Consider the following 15,629-nt stretch of genomic DNA (forward strand, 5'->3'; position numbering starts at 1 on the left):
TGTAGCACTTCTGTGAAGTACCATTTTTTCTGAATTGTTGGCTTATTATGACTGTCTAATGCAACAAAGCAATTGATATCATACTAATGCTCAGAGTTCATTCAGCTGCATCTATAGCAGAAAATGTCGTTCACACTTATCTCTCATTGGGACAACAACTTTCCATGTTTTAGTGAATGTATCAGAGCAAAAAGAATTATACACCACCTAGAATTATTCCTATAAAAATATAAATTATTTGTGCTTACTCAAGACAGATGTAACACAGTAAAATTAAGAGGAAAGTCAATCTTTTTAAGAAAGCAGTGGATATGGCTGTCTTATTTATTTATTGATTGAAACTTCCTGGCAGATTAAAACTGTGCGCCGGACCAAGACTCAAACTCGGGACTTTTGCCTTTCGTGGGCAAGTGCTCTACCAACTGAGCTACCCAAGCATGACTCACGTCCCACCCTCACAGCTTTGCTTCTGCCAGTACTTCATCTCCTACCTTCCAAACTTTACAGACGCTCTCCTGTGAACCTTGCAGAGCTAGCACTCTTGAAAGAAAGGATATTGAAGGCTTAGCCACAGCCTGGGAGATGTTTCCAGAATGAGATTTTCACTCTGCAGTGGAGTGCGTGCTGATATGAAACTTCCCGGCCGATTAAAACTGTGTGCCGGACCGAGACTCGAACTCATACTGGCAGAAGTAAAACTGTGAGGACGGGGCGTGAGTCGTGCTTCGGTAGCTCAGTTGGTAGAGCACTTGCCCGCGAAAGGCAAAAGTCCCGAGTTTGAGTCTTGGGCCGGCACACAGCTTTAATCTGCCAGGAAGTTTCATATCAGCGCACACTCCGCTGCAGAGTGAAAATCTCATTCTGGTTATTTATTGATTATTAGTATTAGCCACATTCTTTTTTATCATAAAATAAGTGTTATAGGCCTATGTGGGTCATAAGAACATAGGTACTTGTCATTTAACTAACAGAGAATCTTTGGTTTCTGAATGTACATAATCGGAACAGTGAAAGGAGTAGGTAGCAAGTTATGTTTTCAAATTTCTCTAACTGTCAAACAAATTGTTACATATGATGCTTTTTCTTTTCTTTTAGAAGTGACTCTGTTCCGTCAATGAGGCAGCTGCTGGACAAAATAAACAAGAGGCAGTTTGTTAATTATTTTGGTTATCTGATGTAATTAAGTGAAAATAAAATAAACACAGGTACATGGAATAAGATAGTTTTATTCTGAAATCATTTGTTTGATTTGTATTTTCTGATCCTAATTTTAACTGTTTTTTTAAAAAAGGATGAAAACTGTTCTTCCTCCCTCCTTTTGTTCTTGTCATGGTACTTTTGAAGCACTACCGTCTGCAACTCCGCTAATTCTTCCACATCTGAGTATAGGTATTTTATTCTGGAAAAAAACCTGACAGTTTGAAGCTGAGATGACTATAAAAAAAAGGAAGGACACAATGAAGGTGTCCTGTCTCCAGTTACTTCCCCTTCCGTCCAATACTACTAATAGCTGATAAAGATGAGTGCAAAAGCCAAACCTATGTATGAAATAGTTACTGTAGTACACAGTTAGGGTTAGATATGATAACAGCTTCCATTTGGATACATACCTAGGTACATTTCTGACCCAGTATTATATAAAATATTATGGTTGTTTATACTGTAAATGTTGACATATTCTTCATACATTTGCTCAATACAATTATTAATAATCACATCCTGGAAACAAGATTTATATATTTCCAATAACTGCAAAAAGTGGATGCACAATGTTCACTAATTCAGCAAAGGTACTTTCTGTAGCAACCCCTCGCTGCTGTAATGAATTAGTACTTCAAAGACATAAATACAACAGCAAGCTAGCCAGTAATACCTCTTAGTATTGTCAGTCAAATCAATCTCAGTGATGTCTGTGTTGTCATGGCCGGAGCCTGAAACGACCAACTATTTACAATGGAGACAGCATTTCACTGTCGCTTTTATATTACGTTCCTACTTGGATTGTGCCGTTCTCTTGACAACTTGATCAATTAGTAAATTTTATTATACACAACTTGGAACTTACATTCCCCGTATGGGAGCGTCACCGATCTGTAGCCTCTGCTCACTTTTCTAGGCATAATAATTACATTTTTCTTTCTTTGGGGGGGGGGGGGGGGGGCAGGGGATGGGAATGTACGTCTATTGCAGCTGCTCTGTCGATCTGTGTGAAGTTGTTTCTGAAAGGAAACTTAGTTATTTTTCCCATACTTTACTCGGGAATCTAGAAAGATCTCTTACTAGTCAAACAAGAAGTGCCTAATCCTTTACTAATTTTACGATAGATCGCTATGCTGTTATACATGCAAGTACCCTTTGATGTATACACTTCTGTTTTCATTGACTGAGACCGCAGAAGTTTTCGTGTTTTCTGCTACACTCTTGAACTTGTCTATAGAATATGTTCCAGCTTCAAAATAGCCACAAATTACAACTTCGCGATCTGAAACGGTCGCTCACGATCGGCCCACTATTTTGCAGACGACGACTAATGTAAACACTAAATATGAATGACGTACGCGCAAACAAAGTTGGCACTCGGCGCTGTGGCTGATGGGAGCGATCGTAAAGGCATTTCCATTTGGACCCTTAAGTTGTTGCCAACTTTAAGTGGACGGGAACGCTTTTCAGGGAGTAAAATGTCGTACAACGCGTACTCCACGTTAACCCTAGATTTAATCCGAGATTGTGCAACTGGCCCATAACTCCATCATTTGACTGTGACGCCCCTTCCTTTCCGTTGACGTCGAGTGTGAATCGATCTAGAGATTACTGTCTTATATCGAGAGGGGAGTATTATGGTTTTCTCATAGAAAATCTCTCATAATGTTAGATTAGCGGACTTACTTTCTTCACTGTTCCGAAATATATTCAGTTTTTGGCAGATGACCGTATTGTGCATTGACCTTTTTCATCAGGCCTGCGTGTATCGTGCGCCGTAGGTTCAAGGGGAAACGTATTTTATCCTCACACTCATTGATTACCGCTCGCATCAACAGAAAATTGCGACATTTGCCAAATGGCAGCGTTACAGCGTAAAAAAGTACATTTTTTCGGAATTGTGGTAGTAATCTTTTTTCAAGTGAATTCCTCTATTCTAGCAGAGATAAGTGAGCACTCTAGATCTGTGATTGGCGTAGCCCGTCGTGTATCCCCCCAATCCGAAGACGTTACCATGTAAGGCGTATAATAAGAATCCAGTTTGTGTATGTTTGTGGATCACCTGTTGAATGAAAGCGATGTCTGTCATTTTAAAAAATGTTATGAATAGCATATGGCATGCGTTTAACGCGCTAACGTCAGATAAAAGCGGTGTTGTGGTGAAATCGAGATTAAAAGTAAATGTTTTTGCAAACTTTTCTAAATAAATGTCGATGCCCTTAATAGGAAGAGGAATAGAGTTACAGAGACTTTTTGTTCCAGGTCCTTACAGCTAATATTGGCACTTTATTGGATCTTTACGGCGTTGAGAAGGGATTAGAACACTATCGCAGCACAAAATGTCTGAATTTTGGACACTATAGTTATTATTTACAACGAGAGGTACGTATTGCGAAATGGGAACGAGGCGTTTACCGAGTTTTATCGATCGTTTTGGCGAATAAAATGCATAAATTTGAATCACCGATATTTAAAATTTCGCAGGAGCTTCGTGGAGCGGCATTTCAGTATTTGTTAGGCACTAGAATTATCTAATTGGTGTCGGCAAGCACTCGGGTTCACAACAAAATGAGTGGACATTACCATTAATCTTCACTAGTTTGTACTTGTTAGCGCATTAATGTGTTCCTTTTATTAAGTTGCATGATATGAGGCTAGTTATCAAGAGGTATTTAACTATTAAAGAGAATGAAGTAAATGTTTCGTTTTTGCCTCGTCTGTAAAAGTCTTTCCACTTCGAAAATATTGATTGCACAAAAACAAGCTGTAAGAATGGTACCTGGTGTTTACCCTCGGTCGCCAAGTGTTGCTTCTTCCTTCAAGGAGTTGGGCATTTTAATTGCACCATCACGATACGTATATTTATTTCGTAACTGAAATTCGCCAGAAATAATCCATGACAATTTGTGAAGACTATCTATGTCGAAACATACAATACTAGACAATATGTCTTGAATAAACAGTTACTGGAATCATCCAAGAGTATTATCTAAAAGAAAATTCATGTGGCATATCATAACTGACTCCTTGTGCTATGGTATAAGAGAGTAATGTGATATTCAAAATAGATGTGTCTTTTAACTGATTGATGTGTTTCATCAGTATGCTGTGTTGTTTGTAGAATTATCAAACACCAGAGCGTATTCTTTCTGTGACAGGACTGTGCTGTGTATCTGCCCATATTATGATTTAGCTGCTGTTTTCCCAAAGGGTGTTATACTAATGTCATTCATTACTCAAAGTGATTGCGTACTGTTACTGTACTTTCTATTAATACGAACAAATTATCAGGAGAGTGGCGGTTTTTATATTTTCCAGTCATATTGTCTGTACTGGAAACGTGCACATTCCCACTCGTACTCTGTGAACCTCTGTGGATTTATCAGAGTCTCTACCTATCTTCATCCACACACATGCTCCAAAAACCATTGTGAAGTGCATGGAAAAGGGTGCTACATGTTCCATTCACATACGGACTGCGGGAAGAACAACTCCTTACACGCTTGTGCGCACATTGTGATTGGACTAATATTATCGTCACTCACTTGTGGTTCATGAGACTTTGTAAGTAGGCCTCTGAGAATAGTTGACATCAATCTGTGAGTGTTGACGAATTTAAATTTTTGATGATTTGCACAATTCTCTCCCACGGATTAATATTCGTGCAGCCCTTCGTTGTATTTAGGCCTGTTTACTATTATTTATATTTTATGGCTTTCATTTTACAACTCCAGTCAGTTATATTGGAAGTTATCGTTGTTGTTGTTGTTGTTGTTGTTACTGTTGTTCAGTGATTCTGTTAATCCACTGAGAATGACAAGGACCTAAATTACTGTGGTAAGTTCTGAGATATTAGCTTGTTAAGCATGCTTCTGAGATGTGTTGAACTTATGATGAACCAGTTTTATCTGCACGCTTTCCACCCATTGTGCAATTGTGTGTTGGGCACCTCATGTGCGAGTGGTCAAATCAGTCTCACAAAACGAAACACGGTACCCATTCTGTTATAGAGGGATGCCAGGTACCCTGTCACTCATAGCCCCCCCATTGACTTACAGTATGCTCTGTTGGTGCCAGAGCCACAGCCTGCCACACCTGCCGAGGAGTATTTGCCTGTCATGCTTGAGGTATGGGGCTCAGAACGACGGGTACTGTGCTGTGGCAAAGTGACTGCTATCACAGCAGATAATACGCAATGAAGACAATCGGACTCTCACAAGCTGATAATCGCAAGGCCCCAGCAGCTTCGCCAGACATAACGAAATATTTGTTGTGGAAAGGTATGACTCGATCACTTTTGCTTCCTTGGCAGTGCCATTGACAGGCAGTAATTTCAACAGAAGTACTGAGAAATGCTGCTCTCAGTACTCAGTTTGAACTAGAACTATTGGGGAGTCCTCCTCAGGTTCAAAACCATTGCTCTTCATTTAAAGATATTGAAGAAAACGCAAAACTGCGAAGAGGCTGCGCCCTAATTAAAGCAGCGACACCTACTCAGTGATGGGCAGTGCCGTCTTGCGATGAGCTCCGAGACATCTCCGTCGCTGTTGACCTCCGCAAGAGCCTCGATCTGACCCAGCGTGTTAATTTACATTGAGCTTTCATGATACACACAGTCGAAGAACTGTGTGTAAACCTTGAGAAACGTTGTTCATTTTCTATGCCCTATCCATTGGGGTTGACCGCCTCTCGTCTTCTTAGGGGTGGGGGGGATGTGAATTCCCATATCAGATTCAAGTGACAACAAACTCTGCAAAGGTGACAACTCGGCCATCTTAGATAACAAATGTGATACTGTCTGTTCTTCCATCTGTGTCAGTAACTGGTGGACACCTGACTTTGTATGCCAGGATGCACAAGAGCCCCTTTCCCTTCTGATCCCACTACAACCCCATTGGGGACTTCAGTTACCCACCTATAGTGTCCCTTTGGCATCGCCATTGGTCCTCCCTTTATGGGAATAAGCTCAGGATTATTAGGCCTCACCCAGCGGCTATGATGACCTCCTCTTTCCCCTCCCACCAGGAGGGGAGCGTTTTAACTAGGTTGCATACTGGGCATTGTCATTTGATAAGTGGCTCTCCTCCACAACTTTGTACATATTGCACCCAAATTTTAACCGTCTGCCACTTCCTGATGGAATGTCCATTTTTTTTAACCATTTTAATTCCCACTTGGCTTTGCTGTCTGAGTTATTGGCCGTTTTAGCAAATGACTCGCGGGCTGTCGACCGTGTTTTACTTTTTATCCGTCAAAGCAATATGGCGAAGGCTATTTAATTTTTAGTTTTGGATCTCCGTTTCTGTGTGGTGTCTTTTTTTAGCCCTTTCTCTGCGTCCCTGTTTTTACCTGTCTTTTCTTATGTCAATTTGGACTTGCGTATAGTCATTTTTTAACTCCTCTCTGTCTTTGTGTTCCAAAGTTTTGATGTGGGCGCATATGGCCCCAGCTGTTTTTACACCCTAGAACAAAACGAACAAACAAACAGTTACCCACCTACAATTGGAGAAAAGAGTCCTACCCATCTGGCACTCCCACTCTGACCTGGACCTACACTGCAGACTGATGTGCCTCGTGGTCCGTTAACAGCCAGTGCTCCACCAACACACAGTCTGTGAGCTGCAGGACTGCTTGTTCTTTGTCCTTTACTGATACATGACCAAAGAACCCTCAGCTAGAATTAAAAACCTACAAGGAAAACAAAAATAAATGAAGAGGAAGCACAAGAAAGAAACCAAAGGTGAAGGTCAAACTGGCTGTTCAGCTACAGTGGACGTCCCCACAGCTGGCATCGAAATTGTGCACTCTGACATCATTCCTATTTGACACGTGGTGCAGGGAGAGGCTGAAGCATGAGGCATGACCCATCTTTTCTCCTCCCTCCCACCACCCCTGTGTATCCCTATAGGTATAATCCAGTGGAAATGTAATAGTTATTTTTACCACCTAACTGAACTCAGCTGCCGCTTTCCTTTTATTCCACAAATTATTTTATATTGTGGGTGTCTGCCGTCGTTGAAGGGCACGATATTAAGAATTTCATTGAAATTGTTGTCTTAGTGACACACAGTTAGTTTTGCAGCCTAAAGCTGCATCAACAAGTGCAACCTGCATGGGAAAGCTTTGTCGATTATTAAAATTAATAAAGGTAAGATCTAAAGTACTCACTATATTAAAAGCTCTTAGGTGTAACAATGACTCCTAGTCAAGAAATACTATTCAGTGATATTATGTGAATGAAGGATGACAGACTTCATCCATTAATTTTGTTAAAATTGCCAGTTGTATAGTTATAGACCGCTCTTTTAAAGTTTGCCTACTTCTAAAACAAGAAAAAAATATTTTATATTCAGAGGACGTTAAACAACATCAAAAAAAGCCAAATCAGCTATAACGGAGTCACTGTTAATGTGATTAGTCAGGGCACAACGCAAATTACTGTGTGGAACAGTATAAGGTGTCACCTTCAGGGGACATCATTGTTGCAAGTAGAAAAGGAGTTGGCATATTTCATCAAAATATAAGAGGTATTAGAGATAAAGTTAGTGAACTGCTTATAGATGTTGACTCTGAAATTATTGTTATGTGGAGCACCATTTAAATAATTTGACAATTCAGAGGCTTCCTTTACCAGGATACACATTAGCTGGCTGCTTCTCAAGGAGTTCCTTGCGGAGTGGGGTAGTGGCTACATACATAAAAAAACAGTATTCCACTTGAGTCCATAGACGTATTACGACACTGCACTGAACAGATACTTGAATGTTGTGCAGGGGCAGTTGAATTTAGTGAGACTAAACTTCTAATTTTTGTTGTTTGTAGGCTCCCTAGCTCTCACTTCAGAGCATTTCTGCTGGAGCTAGAGAGAGTTCTTGATTCACTTTATAGGGAGTACCAGAAATTAGTTATATGTGGTTACTTCAATATTAATTTAGTATATGATGGTGCAAGAAAGAGGATGTTGATAGATCTCCTAAATTCATAAGATCTGATGCAGACTGTGCTTTTTTCCAACTAGGTTGCGGGGGGACAGTAGCACAGCCATAGACAGTATCTTCATTCATTCTTCATTACTAGATGGGCATTCTATTAGTAAAAGGGTGAATGGCCTTTCAGACCACGATGCACAAATCTTAACACTAAAAGGTCTTTTTACTCAGACCAAGTCATATATAATTACAAATTATGTAGGAAAGTTAATCCAACGGTAATAGTCTTTTTTAAACCTCATCAAGGAACAAGAGTGGCAGGATATTTATAGTGCCGATAACAAAGATGACAAATATAATGTTATCCTTAACACATTTCTCATGCTCTTTGAGAGTTTCTTTTCATTAGAACGTTCTAAACAGGGTACTAGCTGTAAAAGGCAGCCTGGGTGGCTGACTGGTGGGTTAACGATATCGTGTAGAACAAACCGGGAATTGTATCAAAATGTTAGTAGTCACAATCAAGCTACAGTAGCCGATTACAAACAGTACTGTAACGTGCTTAAAAATGTTGTTAGGAAGGCAAAGAGTATGTGGTACGCAAATAGAGTAGCTAATTCAGAGAATAAAATTAAAATCATATGGGCAGTTGTGAAGAAAGTGTCTGGTCATCATCACAAGGTCGACGATATAAAGTCAGTTTGTTTTAAAATATTTGTCCAGAGTGACATTTTCACTCTGCAGCGGACTGTGCTCTGATGTGAAACTTCTGGCAGATTAAAACTGTGTGCCGGACCGAGACTCGAACTCGGGACCTTTACCTTTCACTGTCAAGTGTTCTACCATCTGATCTACCCAAGTACAACTCGCGACCAGTCCTCACACAGAAGAGCTTCTGTGAAGTTTGGAAGGTAGGAGACAAGGTACTGGCAGAATTGAAGCTGTGAGGACGGGTCATGCGTCATACTTGGGTAGCTCAGTTGGTAGAGCACTTGCCCTTGCAAGGCAAAGATCCTGAGTTCGAGTCTCGTTCCAGCACACAGTTTTAATCTGCCAGGAAGTTTCAAAAATATTTCTGTTACTGATAAATCAGATATATGTAAAGTATTTAACAATCATTTTCTGAACATTACTGGTGAATTAAATAAAAATTTAGTTTATACAGGGAATCATATAACTCTCATTGCAAATGCCTTTCTGAGATTAAGGTCTGAAATACTCCTCTGTGGTATAGACAAGGGGGATGATACGTGTTACAAACCAGACACAATTGGAAGGACCAGGCCCTTTACTTTTTTCTTTTATCACTCATTTATTACATCAGAGAAATACACATTTTAAGACAAAATTTAACTACATGAAATACTGCTCCCAGTAAAGGTTAACATAAGCAGTGACAAAACTTAGATCTCTTAAGGATTTCTGCTGGCAAAAAATTTTAAGGAGGCAATGTAAGGTTTATATCAGTTCAGCTCAAACACGTAGCTAGTGATTGAATGATGACACAGACACCTTAACAATTTCGGCAACAAATAAATAGCGTGAATTGGTACTCACAGTAACCAACTAATCAACAGCCTTGCCATTGAATAAGTAGTAGGCAATTTGGAACGAATTAGCAACACCCAGCAACTAGGGGAGTTAATACCAACAGTCTTTAGATGTCTTGCTCTCCATTAAACAAACAAACTTACAGTAATTAAATGAATAACAAATCAAACACACTTCGTTCCACTCGAACTCTTCAGTGGAAGCCAAGCCAAAATGAAGATTCCATTAACTGACTAGCACTAAAGTCACACTAAAGCTCATCACTGTGTTCCCAGACACACATGGGGCAGACTTACACAAGACAAGATTTTGAAGGGAGCACATCAGTAAAACCAGTAGTGGAGCTAACTCGTGCCACTGAAAATTAAGGTACTAGACCGGGGCACAAGGTGGTATACAATGAGGTTGCTTTAGTGCTATACTGCGCTCCAAAATATTAATTCAAATGACCAATTCAAAATTAAGTACACACAAACCAGCTTCAATTAAAGAGGAGTGACACCAGGTCGCCCGAAGGGATGACAACACTTAATTGAAAAGACGAATGCCGGAGGCGGCAGTAACATCACACACCTTCTCCGAGTTTTAACCAGGAGTCACTTCCCGCTATACAAGTAAACATTTAACCAAGCACAAGGAAGGAACCCCAAAGAGAAAATTCAAATAAAAGCCCCCAAAAGATTATAAAGGACAGGGAACCCCAACTATTTAAATTTAAAAGATTTAGCTCTCCCCAAAGGCAGTGTAAATGCTAAGGCCACACTTAAGAGGCCACCAAAATTGGTTACAAAAGGTCTTATACATTTGCTCCTTTTCTTTCTGCTGGACGTCCGGTATGGCTCGTGTAGGATACACCAGGCAGCAACCCAAGCTAGGCGGTCGCAAGGCACGGCGAGCAAAATCAGGAGAGCAGACAGGCAGGCAGCCAACACATATCCTCCATGCTGAACCGGCAGACCGCGTACAACCAACTCCACATATACATGGTTGCTTCCCACCTCGTACCTCGCGGCATCTCAGCAGGTAGCCCGAGCAAACGTCAACTGCCTCTCACCCCACGAAAGTGGATAACGACAAGGCAAGCAAAGATAAGAAACATCGAAGGATCGATAATGGACATCCAAGAGACTGGCACGGCAGTAACGAGCGCCACGGCTCGTGGGAGATTGAGTCAATAATTAAATCACTGATGACTAAGGACTCTCATGGTTATGATGGAGTATCTAGCAGAATATTAAAGTACTGTGCTGCACATGTTAGCCCTGTATTTAGCCATATTTGTAATTTTTCCTTTAGGAATGGTCAGTTTCCTGAACGATTAAAATACTCAGTAGTAAAGCCGCTTTATAAAAAGGGAGAAAGGGGTACTGTAGAATATTTTAGACCTATTTCGATGCCATCAGTGCTTGCTAGTGTTATTGAAAAGGCTGTATATGTAAGGATAATTGATCATTTTATGTCACACGATTTGCTATCAAATGTACAGTTCAGCCTTAGAAGTCGCTTAACAACTGAAAATGCTATATTCTCTTTTTCTCTGTGAGCTACTGTATGGGTTAAACAAAAGGTTTCTAATGCTAGGCATATTTTTTGATTTAACTAAGGCATTTGATTGTGTTGATCACAAAATATTGCTCCAGAAGTTGGACCAATTTGAAATACAGCGAGTAGCTCACAATTGGTTCACCTCTTAGTTTTGACAACAAGTAGCAACAGGTCATTATTCGCAATGTTGAGAATGACTGTGATATGGGGTCCGAGTGGGGTACGACCAAATGGGGGATGCCCCAGGGATCAGTGTTGGGGCAACTCCTGTTCCTTATTCATATAAATGACATGCCCTCTAGTATTATGGGTAAGTCTAAAATATTTCTGTTCACTGATGACACTAGCTTGCTAGTAAAGGATGTTGTGTTCAACATTGGCTCGGTTTGAAATAGTGCAGTTTATGACATATAAGTTCATGGCTTGTAGAAAATCAACTAACGCTAAATCACAGTAAGACTCAGTTTTTACAGTTTCTAACACACAATTCAGCAAAACCTGAAGTTTTGATTTCACAGAATGGGCATATGATTAGTGAAACTGAGCGGTTCAAATTTGTAAGTGTTCGGATAGACGTTCAGGTTCTTGTTCAATGACTATGTATACTATTCGAATGGTATCTGAAGTGAGTGATCATTCGACACGAAAATTGGTCTACTTTGCTCATTTTCATTCACTTATGTCGTATGGTATTATATTTTTGGGTAACTCTTCCATTCTAAAAGGATATTTTTGGTTCAGAAATGGGCAGTTTGGGCAGTAAGTGGTGTAAGTTTGCAAACCTCTTGTCGACCCCTGTTCACAAGTCTGGTATTTTGACATTGGCCTCTCAGTATACACTACTGGCCATTAAACTTGCTACACCAAGAAGTGCATCTGCATCTGCATGTCTGTCTATCTTATGCCGTCTCAATACGATCCACTATCATGGCATTCATTTGGCCACTGGCAGCTTTTACACTAGTGCGGTTGAGAGTCTGTATGCAGAAGCTGCCGAATTACCGCCGTCGTACCACTGTGATTTTCTCTTCAGCAGACACACATGCCTGGTCACCCATCCTGTGCTTCCTTCTTCGATGACTCCTCTGATTGCCAGTACGGGGCGCGTCCCTCTTCTCTGTTACCTTTGGGAGTTTGTCTTCGGCTATTGCTCCAGCAGCTTAACATCACACTACCTGCTGCTTTCTCAGTGGATGTGAACCCATTGCCACATTGGCTTCGTACGGTGGCTCGTGTTCTTGTCGGACAAAAGGACACTACTCCAGACTCACTCTATCACCGCAAGTTTCTCGACCTTCGGACGGAACTTGGTGATAGCTTGTGTGCACTGACGGCTCTGACTGACCTCGGTGTTGAGTGTGCCTCAGTCATTGGCACCGAAGATTTTTGATATTGGCTTCTAGAATACTGCTCAGTATTTACAGCGGAGCTCTTCACTCTGTATCAGGCCACGCAGTACATCTGGTGAAGCAGGCTTTGCAATTGTCATCTGCTCCGATCCTTCACAGTGCCCTTCAAAGTCTTTTATGTGCTGCACACCATCCACCCCTTAGTGCAACTGGTCCAGGAAAGCTGTCACTTGCTAACTCTCGACAGGGCCACTGCGACGCTTACGTGGGTCCCCAGTGATGTCAGTCTGACGGGGAACGAGCTGGCCGACACCGCTGCCGAGGCTGCAGTCCCCCCTCGCACCTTGGCCCGCTAGTTCTTTGATTCCCTCCGGATCTCTGTGTTGCATTCTGTCAGCATCAACATTGGTCTTCTGTTCACGGGAACAAGCTCCGGAGAACCTCTCCCAGTGGCTCGGTCGACCTCCTCTCGGCCCTCTCGCCGCGAGATCATTTTAGCTAAGTGGCGTATTGCGCACACGTCTTTTTAGCCATCGCCATCCATTAAATAGTGACCTCCACCACCTTGTGCTCATTGTTGTCAACATATGGTGGTTCACCATTTCCTGGCGGAATGCCCTTTTCTAACCACTTACATTCTAATTTCTGTTTGTCGTCTGAGTTAACTGCAGTTTTAGTGAACAATGTGCAGGCTGTCGACTGTGTTTTACTTTTTATCTGCTCTAGCAATATAGTGAAGGACATTTAGTCTTTATTTCAGGACCTCCGTTGTTTTTATGGTGTATTTTATGGGGCTTTCTCCAAGAGACAGTCACTGTTTTTAGCTGTCTTTCCTTCAATCGATTGGGCTTAATGTATAATAGCTTTTAACTCCTTTTCCATTTCTGTGTACTATGGTTATGACATGGCCGCGTATGACCTTAGTTGTTTTTGTGCCCAAAACAAAACAAAACACAATAGGGTATTGGAATGGAAACTATGCTGTGGATGGTGTGACATCGTGTATACATGATTCAGTTGGTCATGTACTGTCAATCAGAATTGGTCATAATGCTATGGTGCTTTAATTTAGATTGAAAAATTAGAAAAAGCTCAGTTCTTGTTGAATAATGAATTCAAATTAAAGAACCACACCGTTCTGGAAAATTTTGATTGTGTATATGACTAAGTATTAATTGTAATAAAATTCAGTGTTAAACTGGCTTGTAGAGGGAGTGATCCAGTGCTCCTAGTCACGTGTACATGGAGTCGCACCATTCACAAGATAGTGTTGATTTCGGCAACCTGAGAGTCTTAGTCACGTGTACGGGCTGCACATACTCTTCCAGACACCGGGCTGCCCAGCCGTCACTCCAGTAGGACTGTGCCACTAGTCCGTGCTGTAATTTGCACTGTGTGTCGGATAATTGTGTTGTTAGTGACTATTTTATAGCCAATACAATTTTTTTGCATGCTGTCAATATAAAATACTTTTTCTTCTTCTAGATCCAGGCAAATCTTAAAACAAGAGTGTATAAATATGTGATAAACTCACCAGAAATTTTAATGAATTTAATGGATCGTGTATTTGTCATCCTTTGTTTGCCAATGTAATGTAAATAATATTTGCTGAATAATATATCCTGACTAGGAGCGAGGGGTATACCTGTGACCTTTAACATTGTGAGGATATTTTAGATATGATCCCTATTAATATTAATAATCCATGAAGTCGGGACATTGTATATTACTCTTTACCAAGTAGGTTGCACCTGATGATGTGGATTTAGAGTGTGAAACTGGTTTGTGTCAATAAAACAATAATTTTAACAGCTGACAGCAGAATTCCTTGTAACATCATGTCCTTTTATCCAGCAATATGTACAGCCTTTCAGGAAACTTGATTACCTGTAACGTATAGCCTCATCATACTTAAACGCCGTGACTCTTTCAAAAATAGAGTTGGCCCTGAAGGAGCATGAGATGATGCCTCTGTATTGGTGCTCATGGGCAATTTCAGTGATAAAAGATCTGTCAGCAGCATTGAAGGCTGTAGCTGTTCATTCATGGACAGCTGTGTATTTTTATTCTCTGTAATTCCCGACTTCAGACAAGGAAGTGACACACAGGGAAATAGTTGAACTTATCCATTAGCTATCTCGAAGTTTTCTCCTCGTGGGCAGCTGCAGTCCATTTTGGGTTCGTGACAGAACATTTAACTGAGACACTCTAATGGAACAAGTAATCATAGGCCTTAACTTAAGTTTATTAAGTAGTGACACACCAACTCATTTCGTGTGGCATACAGAATGTATACAGCCATCGATTTCTCGACTCGTAGACTCGGTTTCCTCTCCCCCTGCGGGTCCGAGGGTTAGAATAGGCCCGAGGTATTCCTACCTGTCATACGAGACGACTAAAAGGAGTCTCACAGGTTTCGGCCTTTATGTGATGGTCCCCTGTAGGGTTTGACCTCCATTTGTCAAAATTTTCCTGAAGAGCGAGCCAATTTGGGAAGGGCGCCTTACATGGCGCATAGTGTCCATCGTGCGCTGAAACCTGCCGCATCCTTCGTCGACGTGGATCTGCACTTCCACGCTCATTCTCCAGCTGTTGGGCGAGGTCACCCTCCCGAGTGCATTTTCCTCCATCCACTGTGCAATATCGCTTTCTGCACTGATGATGATAAGGACTTCTTAGCTCGTTTGCACTTGATATCCAGCACGGTAGCCAGTCCATTGTGGTGAGGCCACTATGTACCCTGTTGGTTGTAGGCTCCTGACCACACAGGGATTGCTCTGCTGATGCTTGCGCCATTAACTTCCCACGTATGCCAAGGAGTATGTACCCGTCACCCTGGGGCACGGGGACTCCCGGCAATGGCCATCCTGCCAGGTGGCCCTTGCTGTGGCTGGTTGGCGTCCGTGGGGAGGGCCCCTGGTCAGAGTGGGTGGCATCAGGGCGGATGACACACAGTGAAGCATAGTACATCATCTCTTGGTGGTGGTCCACCACCAGCAGCCTCTAAGCAGTCAAGGTCTACCTTCAATGGTAAGAAACACAACCTCAAATTGTT

At 41.5% G+C, this 15,629-nt stretch overlaps 1 protein-coding gene across 1 annotated transcript in view; it reads left to right on the forward strand.

The window, feature by feature from the left end:
- Nucleotides 1-3,199: 3,199 nt before the first annotated feature.
- Nucleotides 3,200-15,629, forward strand: part of LOC124622409 (differentially expressed in FDCP 6 homolog) — a 118,627-nt gene continuing 106,197 nt past the window's right edge. The window contains exons 1-2 of the mRNA XM_047148100.1: nucleotides 3,200-3,377; nucleotides 3,463-3,582. Of these exons, the coding sequence (XP_047004056.1) occupies nucleotides 3,270-3,377; nucleotides 3,463-3,582 (228 nt within the window). The 5' untranslated portion in view covers nucleotides 3,200-3,269. The remainder of the gene's footprint in view (nucleotides 3,378-3,462; nucleotides 3,583-15,629) is intronic.

This window comes from Schistocerca americana, chromosome 1, assembly GCF_021461395.2.
Source record: "Schistocerca americana isolate TAMUIC-IGC-003095 chromosome 1, iqSchAmer2.1, whole genome shotgun sequence".
Classification (NCBI taxonomy): domain Eukaryota; kingdom Metazoa; phylum Arthropoda; class Insecta; order Orthoptera; family Acrididae; genus Schistocerca; species Schistocerca americana.